The 14,220-nt window shown below is 34.8% G+C and overlaps 1 protein-coding gene across 2 annotated transcripts; it reads left to right on the top strand.

Moving 5' to 3' along the window:
• The first annotated feature begins 9,566 nt into the window (after positions 1-9,566).
• On the top strand, positions 9,567-13,067 carry pde6gb (phosphodiesterase 6G, cGMP-specific, rod, gamma, paralog b). Of its 2 annotated transcripts, XM_083556254.1 has the most exons (4): positions 9,567-9,701; positions 11,314-11,563; positions 11,699-11,739; positions 12,208-13,067. In XM_083556254.1, the coding sequence occupies exons 2-4, from the start codon at positions 11,418-11,420 to the stop codon at positions 12,282-12,284; spliced, it is 264 nt and encodes an 87-aa protein (XP_083412380.1). In that variant the 5' UTR covers positions 9,567-9,701; positions 11,314-11,417; the 3' UTR covers positions 12,285-13,067. The 2 variants fall into 2 exon arrangements, with proteins under 2 accessions (XP_083412380.1, XP_083412379.1); XM_083556253.1 differs by lacking the exon at positions 9,567-9,701 and having other exon boundaries at positions 11,277-11,563.
• Positions 13,068-14,220: the final 1,153 nt, after the last annotated feature.

Here is a 14,220-nt window from a genome sequence, read left to right as displayed (position 1 = left end):
TTACAAAGAATGGTTTGTACTCATTTACAGATAACTCTAGTTTAACACCATAATAATACATTGTTTAAATGTGTCTAAATAAAGAAAATATTGTTTTTGTGTCCTTAACAAGCAGATGATATTGCTCTGGAAATAAAGCTAAATAAATGTGTGTAAAAAGTTTTTTTTCCCTATAGATATACTGCAAACATTAATTTAACCTGCTTAAATATTATCTCTGAGGGTGAAGTTTATTGTGTAGACTATATTTAAATAATAGACAAAAGATCCTCACTGACATAATTTCAAGTTTCACTTGTATGAAACCTACTTTGTTTGATAAAAGATACACATAAATTTTTACTGTTTTATTGGAAAATGCAAATGAGCTCTGCATATCTCAGATAAAAACACACCTGTCCACACCCCAGCCATCTGTCAGGTGATGGAGTCTGGAGTCAGAAACACACTGATAATACCTAGACATCTACCCGACAGATATGATATTAACATCTCAGTTTAGCCATTGCCCCAGGTTTGGTTTATACATAAAAGTTTTGTGATTATTTAATATATATTTTTTTTAAAACAGATATTAAAATATTGCTTCAAATAAAATTTGCTTAATTGCACATAATGAATAACTTAGGATTCATGATTCATAATGGTGATGCTTTATTTTATGGTGAACAAACCATGAACTTTAGTATTGATATACCATAAGCAGCATTGAACACGTAATTTACTTCCATTCCTATTAGTGTTCATACCATTCATGAATCAAATAAGGTCCACAAAGAGCAGTATGGAGCAACACTTAAACATTTGCTTTAACATTTGACAACCTGCAAACATCATGGTATTGTTGATAGCATTGACACCTCTCATTTTTAGGTTCCATGGTTTCATCCTGAGCTTGGGTTATTTGGAGCTTCACATGCTCTCCTTGTGTCCATGTACGTGTTCTTCAAGTTCGCTGGTATCCACCAAACACCCAAACACACGCACGTAGGATTGGCTATGCTACAATGCCCCTAGGGGAGAATGTAAGCCTGAATGAAGTCCTCTTTGTGCTCAGTGTTACTGGAATTGCCTCCGGATCCACTATAACTCAGAATAGGATCAGGCAACTGAATAAATGAATAATTTATGTGGAGCTATTTTACTCATAGATTGAATTAACCTTAGTCATTGTCATAGCCATTGTCAATGTTTATTAATGTCAACATTTGTATGATTAACAATAAAAATGTGTTAAAATTACTTTATTACCTAATCTGTTATTACTGGGTTTAATGGTTTGTTCATTTAAATAATGCAGCCAATCTTAATGTAAACCTCACTCATAACAGTACTGTGCATTGCAGGGTTTAGACGGCATTTCTGCCATTTGTCAGACACCTGTATTTAGATTGACTTACAATTATCTCATTTATACAAGTTTTCATAGGCATGGAAGATTGATTTTTCTCGTGTGTGTTGTGAGTAAACCACAAACGTATTCCATACAAACAATCAGTTAGAACAGCAGATTGAAATTCTTTTTCTCATACTCCGGCCAGGGTCAGAGCGTAGGGTCAGTTATGATAGGGCGCCCCTGGAGCACAGAGGGTTATGGTCCTTGCTAAATGTCCCAAGAGTGTCAGCTTGGTGTATCGTGGCTTGAACCCCCGACATTCTGATCAGCAACACAACACCTTAACCACCGAGCTATCACTCATATTATTACCATTACATATTATGAAGCAATGTTTCTGATTCAGCTTTTTTTTTTTATCATTCCTCCAGGTTATTTCTAGATAATTCCCTTGTATGTTTTGGCATCCACTGTTATGAAAGAAAAAAAAAATTGTTGTTTGGAATTTAAATACTCAATTATTTATAGGCAGTTGACTTTAATATATTGATTTTGTGCTGACTCTCATTTTATTTTATAATAATAATAATAATAATAATAAGAAGAAGAAGAAGAAGAAGAAGAAGAAGAAGAAGAAGAAGAAAATAGAAAAATATATTTATAATAATTATTATTATTATTAATAATAATAATAATAACAGAAAAATATATTTATATTATTATGATTATTATTAATAATAATAATCATAATAATAATAATAATAATAATAATAATATGTAAAATATTATAATAATTATTATTATCATTATTATTATTATTATTATTATTATTATTATTATTATAAATAATAATATGTAACATTTATTAATAATAATAATAATAATAATAATAATAATAATAATAATAATAGCAATAATAACAAATCTTTTAACATTCACTTGACTGAGAAGGCTGACTCATTGTCAACGCTGGTGGTCAAGAATTAGACACAGGTGCCCAATTGCAGCTAATTTTTCATTTAACTTTTTAACTGCTATGCCATGGACCAGCCTGAAGCAAAGATTTTGACTCAGTGGCACAATACAAATTATAGGCAGCAGCATGAGCGGGCTACAGGTCCCCAGAGATGCTGTAAGTCGTTTCTATGGCCATGCTTGTCAAGCATGAAGACCTGTGGGAGTAGATGACTGCCACTCTCTCACACACACACACACACACACACACACAAACACTACAAAGCTCCAATGGGGGATTAAACATTAAAACCTGCTGTCAAAGGGCTGAGCACTTCAAAGAGCCTGTGTTATTGAAGGAAAGGAAAGTATTTTTCTTTTCCACATGCCAGATTGGTTTAGGCAATATCCCTGTCAGAACTCAGCAGATTCAGAATTGGCAATGAGCATTTAAAGGGAAAATGTATTTATGCGTATGTGTGTGTATGTATGTCTGTATTGTTGCATATGTGTATGTAAAGTATTTAGTATATGAACTCATCAAATCAAAACATATCAAATCAAAATTTATTTGTCACATACACATTCATACGGAGTATGACATGTAGTGAAATGCCTGTTTTTTTATTGTTGAACATATATGAGAATATAAAAATGAAATACAATAAAGAAAAAAATATATATAAAAGTATATTAATACTTATAATAAAACAACGTATTTAAAGTAGGTTATAGTAGGTAAGTATATATACTGTAAGAAGCTGCTCCACATTCTTTCTGTTTGCCTTCAAGGAATGGAAGCATGTATGTATGTAGGGATGGATGTATTTTTACGTGTATGTATGGATGGATGCATACTGTATATGTATGTATGTATGCATGCATGTGTGTATTTTTATGTGTGTATGTACGTTTATTATGTTTGTATACATGTATATATTTATGCATGAATGTATGTATGAATGGATTTATGCGTGTATGTATTTTGTATGTATGTATGTATTTCTGTATTTATGCATGTATAAATGAATGCATGCATGTGTGTATTTTTGCATGTATGTATGGATGGCTGGCTGGCTGTATGGATGTACGGTGTGATAGATGCATGTATGCATGGATAAATGTATGTATGTATGCATGTATGTATTCTTCATGTACATATCTATAAATGTATAGATGGATCAATGCATGTGCATATTATTGCATGCATACATGTTTGTATGTATGTATGAATGGATGAATGCATGTAAGTATGGATGGATGTGTGTAGTTGTTTATTTGTAATAATCTATTTAATAAGCAAACAAACCAGATCAGATTTTCAAAAAGCTATTTGAATGTCATAATAAAAATAAGTAAAATGTTGGTTGATTAAGAATGAAAGTATTTATTTGGAATAGTACTTTGTTAGTACTGACAAACAGTAGTGAAGAACTCTTTTGCTGCAAACCAAGAAAACAAAAAGAAATAGATGTTGAAAATGAGGCAAAACTACATTACCTACATATACTTCGCCTTTTCTGACCTCTTCTGGGTAAATGTGGTATTGCAGCGTGCTGCATTTCCCGCCCATTAGGCGTGCGTCATAACACGCTGATTGGTCACCGCAGCTGTACGTCTCAGAGAAGGTCATGCTTATGGTACCGAAGTAATGGCGTATCTTGCACAAAAGAAGCACAAGCCAGGTACTTTATACCGATATACAGGCGTGTTTCCGTTTTCGGAAACATTGTCTTTCAACATAATACAATGATGCAGGTCTAAGTGGGGTTTTAATTGTGTTTCTTTATTTGCAGGATGTCTCTAAATAACGCGTCACTATGTTTACAGAGGGTCTGTATCATTTCCTTATTGACTAATCAAACTACAGTATTTATAAGTTTTAACCATTTTTATCACCAGAATCCTTGCCATTCTAATTTATACTCTAACCATACAATTCATACTGTATGAAATAATTTATAACCTATTTTAAACCTTCTATTTGGACTTGTATGGTACAATGTATTGAGATCTTGAGTATTACCCTCTGAGACACATCTGGAATTCGGATTGTTGTATTTTTTCTCACAGTTGTTCCTCTTCAATTTGGGACACATAAGGAAGAAATCCTTCTACACCCATACCATATTTCCCCAAACTGAACGTCTGTACTGTAGTCTTCATGGCTTGCAGTGTAACAGTGGGAATTTATGCACTTCGCCCTCCCCATGTGCTTTAAGTCAGAGTCGGACAGATGATTCAGATCCTGATCCTGGTCCTCCACCTCCTCCGACGTGCTGCTGCATGAGCGGCTGTCATAACTGCGTGTGGATCGAGTATGCTGCAGAGCTTCTGAGGTACTACGGCGATGGTAAAGAAAAAGCACTGGCTGCCATCGAAGACAGTGTTCTTGATGAAAACCTCAAGGCTTACCTCAAAATGGAGATCAGGCTACTGAAGAAATCGTGATTTTCGTACTACACAGTATATATACCTTGAACGACTGAAGTTTTTGTTTTCTCTTTTTTTTATAGCGGTCATGGGGTGGAAATAGGGATGACACCTCTTACACCAGTTTTGCTTGTAACACGATTGGGTTTTTGGAGGTCGATTTTTAGAAGCCTATGAATTTGCAATACCAAAACTATTGTAATGTTTTTTTAGTATCGTCTCCAGTCCCGGTTCCGATTGTGAATGCATAATCAATGTGTTGCACAAATGCCCATGTTGTAATAAAATTTTTAGAAATGGAAAATATAAGTTTGCATTCATTCATTTTGGTCATCACATCTGAGATGAACACTTGAAGTTTAGGGGACTCAGAAACACCAGCACAGAAGTACACAACCATTCATTCCTTTGTGATACTAGAATAAAAAGCCATTTTTATGCATAGGTTTGTAAATAATGGAAACAGTAAATGAAGTAAAGATGTTCAGGGTGTCATGTATCTAATAAATGCTCTAAAACACATATGTACACAAAATAGGGCCCATGGGCCAAAGTTGGCGAGTGGTGAAATTTGGTTTAGTCCACCATGCCATATATGGAAAGTGGAAAAAAGGGGGGTGGGGAGGTGCTATTTGGAGGAAGGAGGAAAAGAAGAAGGCCAAGGAAGAGGTTTATGGATGTGGTGAGGGAGGACATGCAGGTGGTTGGTTTGAAAGAGGCAGATGCAGGGGGGTATGGAGACGGATGATCCGCTGTGGTGAACCCTAATGGGAGAAGCCGAAAGAAAAAGAAGAAGAATGACCAGGTTCATGTTCTCATTAGAGTTCATTAAATAACTGGATACATTGTTTCTCATTGTGTTATAAGTTTCCCTGAGCTAGAATTCAAAAAATAAACCTGCATTCATTATGCAGATGACAGAATAATGCTTTCTATTTATTTATTTAAGTTTAAATATGAAAACAAATAAGAGGAACTATTGCAACTTTGATTTTAATAAAAATGTTTGGTATGCCTTGAAACACTGAAGTACATTAGGGAAATGTATATAAAATGCTGACTTTGACGGTTCCTCAACCTCAGCTACATCTTTTGAGAAATGTGACTGCAGGACTGTTTCATAAGCATGCTCACACTCCTGCTTTTCTACTTGTTTTCCAGTGGATTTAGCTTGTTCTATTCTGCTATTGCCCTTACTGAGTAGTTACAATGGGTTAATAAATGAGTAATGCATCATGAAGGTACCACTGTTCATTGCAACAAATTTGGTGTTTCTTTCTCCTGCTTTCTTCTGCAGAATATGTTACACCCTTAAACACAGGTTAACATGGCACACATTTAATTTTAACAATATAATTTTTGAGTTCAGATACTTTAAAAAGGATTAAGTTTTTAAATACCTATTAATTGCGAATGAGGAAAATTAACATTTCTGAAAAAAAAAAAAAAATAAAAAAATAAAATAAATAAATATATATATATATATATATATATATATATATATATATATATATATATATATATATATATATATATATATATATATCTGGATGCAGTAGCATTACATTTTCTCTCTCTAGTTAAACTAGGAGACAGGGATGTTGCTCACAATGGCAGCTCCATTGTACAAATTGATCTTTGCTTAGAGCCAGGTTATTATCAGTACATTAAATATACAAAATATAGGTCCAAGCACTTGTATTTCATTGAAGATGCTCATATGTCTGAAACTGCTAGTTTTCCTATTTTACTTGTGTGGATCTGAAAGCAAAATGAATGAAACAAATTAAATGTTTTTTGTACAATGAGGAAGAAAATAATCCTCACCAAAGCTCATACAATCTACTCAGTTAATCAACGTGGCTTCTTTATTCTAAATGTTTCAAGCAGGATTACTGTGGTTATCTAATGTGCCATCAACCATCATGCTTTGTTTGTGTTTGTATGTACACTTGTGTTATGATCCAAGTGAGAGTAAATGACCTCTACAGGCAAATGCTATTCATCAACAAACCAGTTAGGTAATTTGCACTATATCATATACTGTAGTACCTTTAGAATTATAAGTTATATAAAACTGTATTGAAATTTGGTTCCGATAACAACATATTAGCAATATAACAACATGACATTTTAACAATATGTATATAAAGTAAACCATAGTCTATATGTGTGCATAATATCAATCTCTAATATGAAACCTCCACTCTATCTCGAAGATCCTAGAAAATGTGTACCTACATAGGAATAACATTCAAAAAATAAGTCAGGATTTTAGCCTCATCATAGCACAGAGACAGTACTGGTTAAAGTGGTAAATGGCCTGCTATTGGCCTCTAATCATGACTGTGTCTCCCTGCTTGTGTTGCTTATTCTTAGTTCTTATTCTTATTCTTAATTCTCTTTGCTAAACTAGAAAATGTTGGAATTATGGGAACAACTTTCTCCTGCTCAGGTCTTATCTGACCGATCATTATCAGTTTGTTGATGTAAATAGTGAGTTCTCTACACTCTACACTACTGAGGTCAAGTTTGGTGTTTCACAAGGATCTGTGTTAGGCCCACTGCTTTTTGTTTTTATATATTCTAAAATTATTTGTAAACATGTTATTTGTATTGCTATTCTGACAATACACAGTTGTATATTTCAGCAAAACCAGATGAGAGACATCAACTTAATAATGTTGAGGAATGTGTAAAGGTCATTAGTCAAGTTAAGTCAAGAAGCTTTTATTGTCCTTTCTATCATATAAAGCTGATGCAGTACACAGTGAAATGTGCAGTAAACAGTATAATATGATTAAATATAAGTATAATATGGGTAGTGGAGTGGATTGAGATGAGTAATGAGTGTGTGTTACGTTTAGGTTGTACGGTTCGGTAAAACACAGTTTAGTGAGTGTATGTATGTTATGTACAGTTCAGTTCTCTTATGACCATAAATAAAACAAAGGATGTGTTTATTCCAGTATAAATATTTTGTTTATCCAAATCGTTCCACAGACGATGCTATTGTTTTGGCGCCTGATGGCTTGAGGGCAAAAGCCATTGCACTGACTGGATGAGAGGCCCGAATGCTTCAGAACCTCTTTCCTAATCATAGAAGAGTAAGGAGTGTGTGTGAAGGGTATGCTGACTCGTCGTTCTTGCTGATGTGACCCACCATGGTTGTGTCATCAGTAAACTTGACGATGTGGTTAGAGCTGTGCATTGCTACACAGTGGTAAGTCAGCAGAGTGAACAGCAGTGGGCTCAGCACACAGCCCTGAGGGGCCCCAGTGCTCAGTGTGGTGGTGCTGGAGATGCTGTTCCCGAGCCGGACTGACTGAGGTCTCCCATTTAGGAAGTCCAGGATCCAGTTGCAGAGGGAGGTGTTCAGGCCCAGTAGGCTCAGCTTTTCATTTTTTCATTTCAGGGATGATTGTCGATTTTTAGAAGCAATACCAAAACTATTGTAATGTTTTTTTAGTATCGTCTCCAGTCCCAGTTCCGATTGTGAATGCATAATCAATGTGTTGCACAAATGCCCATGTTGTAATAAAATTTTTAGAAATGGAAAATATAAGTTTGCATTCATTCATTTTGGTCATCACATCTGAGATGAACACTTGAAGTTTAGGGGACTCAGAAACACCAGCACAGAAGTACACAACCATTCATTCCTTTGTGATACTAGAATAAAAAGCCATTTTTATGCATAGGTTTGTAAATAATGGAAACAGTAAATGAAGTAAAGATGTTCAGGGTGTCATGTATCTAATAAATGCTCTAAAACACATATGTACACAAAATAGGGCGGTGTTCAGGCCCAGTAGGCTCAGCTTTTCATTTTTTCATTTCAGGGATGATTGTGCTGAATGCCGAACTGGTCTATGAACAGCATAGATTCTTTGATTTGGATAAAGAAAATATTTATACTGGAATAAACACATCCTTTGTTTTATTTATGGTCATATGCTATGGGATAGCGGAACAACGAGCATTTACTCTTTGTAAAAGGTAGTGAGCCGGAATTTTGAAAATATAACAGTATTATATATAATATTAATAGTGTCAGGGAACCACCAGCCACACCACCCTTCTGCACTCAGCACACTCGCGGCGCGGCTCGCCATCATACTAATCACCTTCACCAGTCTACAATCTACACCCTTTCTTTATAAGGCCCCCGTTCTCACTCACTCACCATCAGATCCACAGATCATTCTGGTGATCATACCTGGACTGCCTGTGTTTCAGAGTATACCATGCTTCTACCTAGCTTCTGTCTGTTTCCCAAGGCTAATAAGCGTCCTGTCTGTATTTTGGTTTCCGACTCTTGATCCTAGCATGACAAATAGATTAATATTAATAGATAATATTAATTTGTACACCCTGTACAAAATGTTTACAAACCAGTTTCTCCTCTGTCTAATGCCTTGACTTTTGGTATGGCCAATCCTCTATTTAGAATCACGGTTGTGCCGTGATTGTTTTTTTTCATGAACAGAATGCTGTTAAGTAAGTATGTTGTCTGATTCTCTTTGGAATAGGTATTTATTTCTGAGATCATGTGACTCTTTAATTGCACATTGATAAACTCCTTTTGACTAATTATATGATTTCTGATGGAAACAGAAGTCACAATAACTGGACTCAATTCGGGTAAGTTTAAATACAATCATTAAATGTATTCTTTTATTAATTTTCTCAGTTGTATTGATATACCTCCACACACACACACAAACACACAAACACACACACACACACACACACACACACACACACACACACACGCTCACATATTTATTCAGAACATGCATAAGACATGCGTCAGAGGCATCACTTTCCTAATCTGCTGAGGGCTCAGAGAATAAAAACACCTACCGGTGGACTCTTCCTGAGAAAGCCCAGTATAGACATCTACTCCTCCAGCAGACACGGAGACACGTCTAGCGAGCGGTGCTGCACATATTCAGGCTGGCAGTCAGCTGCAGTGGTGAGTAGAGTTTTAGAACCATGTGCAATATTGAGGTGAGGGTTGTAATCTTGCAAGTTATGAAATCACAAATACATTTCTAGAAATCAATAAAACATGAATAGTTTTTTTAGAACTAAGTGCAATAGAATTCTGAATAGTGCAATGAAATTCCGCTTTAGACCTTTGTGGATTATGAAAATTCTAGAAATATGAAATGTTAAGTGAAGTTCTGGAACACTTTGAAAGGATAAAAGAATAGAAAGAATAACATCTGGTATCTTGTAAGGATATCCTTTAATTCTATGTTGGTGAAACTGAGTATACTTACTTCTTCTAATGTTGATCTGTATTGATGATGCAGCATCAAGAAGCATTGATACTTCATGGCTCCAATGTTCCTGATTTAATTCTGAACTCGGGATTCTGTCTGTATGGAGTTTCATATATTCTCCTCATATTTATTCCTGTGGGTTATCCAGTTTATTCTCTCTTTCCAAAAAATGTTTTTATAGGTTTTGGCAATGCTATTAAACATAGGTCTGAATATGTGTGTGCATGGATTTGCATCACATCCAGTTTGTATTCCCACCCTCTGTCCAGCGTTCCCAGTTTTACCCCGAACATAATAATACTGAATATATATATATATATATATATATATATATATATATATATATATATATATATATATACTTACTTATTATTAGCAAAATCAAACTCAACATAAAGCATGAAGACAAAATATTCTGTGTCTTAAAGTACGTAAATCATCAGGACACAAAACGGAACTTTGCTATGTTTCCACACGGACGGTTTTAATTGCCGGATGTTTGCATCAAGGTGAATTTTGTTTCTTGATTCGAGACTTGGCGCATCAGTAAAAAAAATATTTAATGATTTAAAAAAAACATCGGTTTCATTATTTCTTTTTTTTTATATCCAAGTAAAGAAAGGACATTGTAAACATTTGTATGCATTGAAGGTTTGAATTTCGCTTTTATATTTATTTATTTATATTTTTAATAAAAATGGTCAAAAACAAATGTGTGCTGCATTAATCATGCCTTAATAATATTAGTGCCAGCAGCAATGACTGTGTTCATTAGTAGAAGATCAGCTCAAGATATTTCATTAGACTCAGCTCTTTTCTGACAGCTTAGTACACCCATCATTGTCCCCTTGTATAATAAGATTAGTTCATGCCATGAACAGTAGCACTATGGATCTTATTAAATGAAGCCCAGGATTAGATTTAGGGTCACCCCTAGGCTGTACTTCTCTCTTAAGCCCCTCCATGAGGCATTCATCTGTAGAGTCATTTGACTATGGATGCATGTAGTTCAACAGTAAGAGGATTAGTAATCAAGTCCAGGACAGTTTGCATACCATGTACAGTAAGAAAGGAAGCACTTTATCCCTTACTGACACGTGCCATTCTAGAAGATGTGTGTAAATAGTATGTGAGAAATATGACTGAAAATGAACATTACATTAATAACCATACATGATAACCAGTAAGTCACAAAAGCCTTGTGCTCTCTCTCTCTCTCTCTCTCTCTCTCTCTCTCTCTCTCTCTCTCTCTCTCTCTCTCTCTCTTTCACTCTTCCTCTCTTGCTCTTTCTCTCTCAGAGTAGTAATATTAGGCTGAAGCTCTACATCAGGGAGAGAAAACACAGAGGGGAGAAAACAAGAAGCACTCACTGTCAGTGGTTTCATTAAAACAACAAACAGCCATGAATCTTGAGCCTCCAAAATCTGAATTTAAGTCAGCCACTCGGGTGTCCGGAGGCCCAGCCACGCCACGCAAAGGCCCACCCAAATTCAAACAGAGGCAAACTCGTCAATTTAAGAGCAAACCGCCAAAGAAGGGCATCCAGGGGTAATTATGATTATTATTATGATTACTTTTTTACTTCTTACTATTGTTATTATTATTATAAGTAGTAGTACCTTATTTCATTTTATTTATTGGCTCATATTACGTTTATATCTCTATTCTGTTGCCCCCCATCAGATTCGGAGACGATATTCCTGGTATGGAAGGTTTAGGCACTGGTAAGTACAATTTCTTTTTATTTCGTCACCTTCTCGTTACACGTCTTGTAGCATCATCTCAATGCCATCTTCCATTTAATCTTGCCTGCTCTCATTTAAAGTCCTTGAGTGCAAATTATATTTTACCCGCAGACAGGTTTTACCGATTGACCATGACTCATTAGAAATGCTATAAGGTAGATTATAAAGGCTTGAGTGTCTCTTCTGGCAAGCTGCTTAGGACAACCTGGAGGACAATGGAAGGCTTTTCAGCATAAGGATGCGGATTCAGTCCAAGGAATAGCTGAATACTACTTTTATATTCTATGCCTCTTTTCATGTGTTCGTTTAATGTTGCTGTAACTGAGATGGAGAAATCCAAACAGATGCTCTAAGACAATAACAGTTGCAGTTATACTGCATTAATGATAGTGTCCATTACAGGCTTTTAGAGATTGTTTAAATGACCTTGTGTGTTCTTACCCACAGACATCACAGTCATCTGCCCTTGGGAGGCCTTCAGCCACTTGGAGCTGCACGAGCTGGCTCAATACGGCATCATCTAAGTCCACCATCCTCTTCACTTTCCACTTTCCAGTCTGCCTCCACCCTGGCCATGGGCTCCAGTCGGTCCATTTATATGATCACCTTATCATATAACATATAACAAAAAATGGAAAAACCAAAGTAAAAAAGCAAACAGAAAAACTTACCTAACTGTCCACTTAATGGTATCTTTCTTTTCTGCTCATAAATCACTGTAACTCAGACCAGCATACATACTGAATCTGGTTGTGTTTGATTTATTGTCTCTCAGATCATTTATTTCCTTCTTTTACCATTCCTGTTTCATCTCTTCTCTCCTTTCTTTATCCTCCTTTCTTTTGGAACAGAACTTCAAACTTAAGCAAGCAAAACAGCCTCAAAGTGAGTATCATAAGCATTTTACCCGTGAAATGCTAGGCTTCTCATTTCACGTGTCCGAACACCTCTGGGGACATCTTGAAGGGGTAATTTATTTTATTTTTTATTTTTGAAAAGGTCATAATCCTGTAGATATGAGACACCAGCTGACTGACAACGAATCATTTTCACTCCATGCATTAAATAACCGCAAAACACAAATTTGACAATGACTGTGACTTGACTCTTTATTATTTCTTTATTATTAATCTTTTTATACACACTTTTGCACACAGGCTTCAAATGGTCATATTCATTTGTATGGTTAGAAGTTCTCTGGAAAAAAAAACATTCAAGAATAACAAACTGCCACTTTCTTGGCTGTCTTGCAATCCACCTAATCTGTCTACAGCTTGGTTATTATCGCAGAAATAAAAAAGCCAAAACAAGTCTAAGGTTTGGGTGATTCGACTAGAAGAGTGTTCACTGTTGTCTTATTTAACTGCATGCTTGATTTGTTCCTTTTTCATCTTTCATTCTTTCATCACATTATTGTTTTTTCTCTTTGCATATGCTGCTGTCTTTCTGTCTCAACTGTTTTGTCACAAATCCATAGACTAATGTAAACTTCATTCAGTTCTTGCTAATCGAATGTCATGGCATATTTCATGTGTATATTAATCTGCCATAAACGTATTTCATTTGTATATTCTGTGAAGTGAATTGCATGTTCCTTCATCATGGTCTTTATATCTTTCGGACACTGCATTTTGCTGTGTGTATGTATGCAGTCGTGTGTTATTGCATGTAGTCTCATTTGAAACGTTCAGCCTAATTTATTTCCTTTTATTTACAGTGGCATGCTGCTATTATCGTCCACACAAACCCTCACAGTACATTTTTTGCATAATTTCAAATGGTTAACTCGACACCCTTACTGTCTGTAATCAGTGACTGAAATAACAGTGTTTCTTCTTTACAGGATGAGATCAAAATAAAGATAAAAAAAGGGAAAAAGGTTTGTTAGTTGTCATGTGTTCAGTTTTCCCTGATGTTAATTTACATAAAAGACATGTTAATATATTTTCAATACATCAAAATACTGTACATTTTCCATTTGCCTCTTTTTTTCTACAAAATTTGCTTCATAGTTTTATTACATTCAATAAATATAAGGTTTACTGTATGGTCTGTATGTGTTAATTGTATAATGAATTACAATAAAGCACCAAATATTTCCTAGAATTTGATTTAATTTTTTCCAAATTAATTTAAATAAAATAAAATAGTCAAGAAAATCTTAATGATCTGAATTGTATAAGTGCATACTAATTAATTAATTAATTAAAGGGTTGGATTTTTCCTCTATACAGCAATGGTTTTGGTCACTGAAAGGGATTTCACCTCTTATGAAAATTCTTTTTGGGATATTTTAGAATATTTTTGAATCAATGTAAAAACTAGCCGGATTAAGTACATTTTCTGAGGTAATTTTTTTTTTTAATAGATAATTTAATTATATAATAATTAAAATAGACACCTATGATTTACAGCTATTTTGAACTTTTTGAACGCATTATTTTCATTTTTTTGTATGTT

The sequence above is a fragment of the Silurus aristotelis genome (assembly GCF_946808225.1).
Source record: "Silurus aristotelis genome assembly, chromosome: 12".
In the NCBI taxonomy this organism is placed as follows: domain Eukaryota; kingdom Metazoa; phylum Chordata; class Actinopteri; order Siluriformes; family Siluridae; genus Silurus; species Silurus aristotelis.
This window is presented reverse-complemented; position numbering and strand designations above follow the sequence as displayed.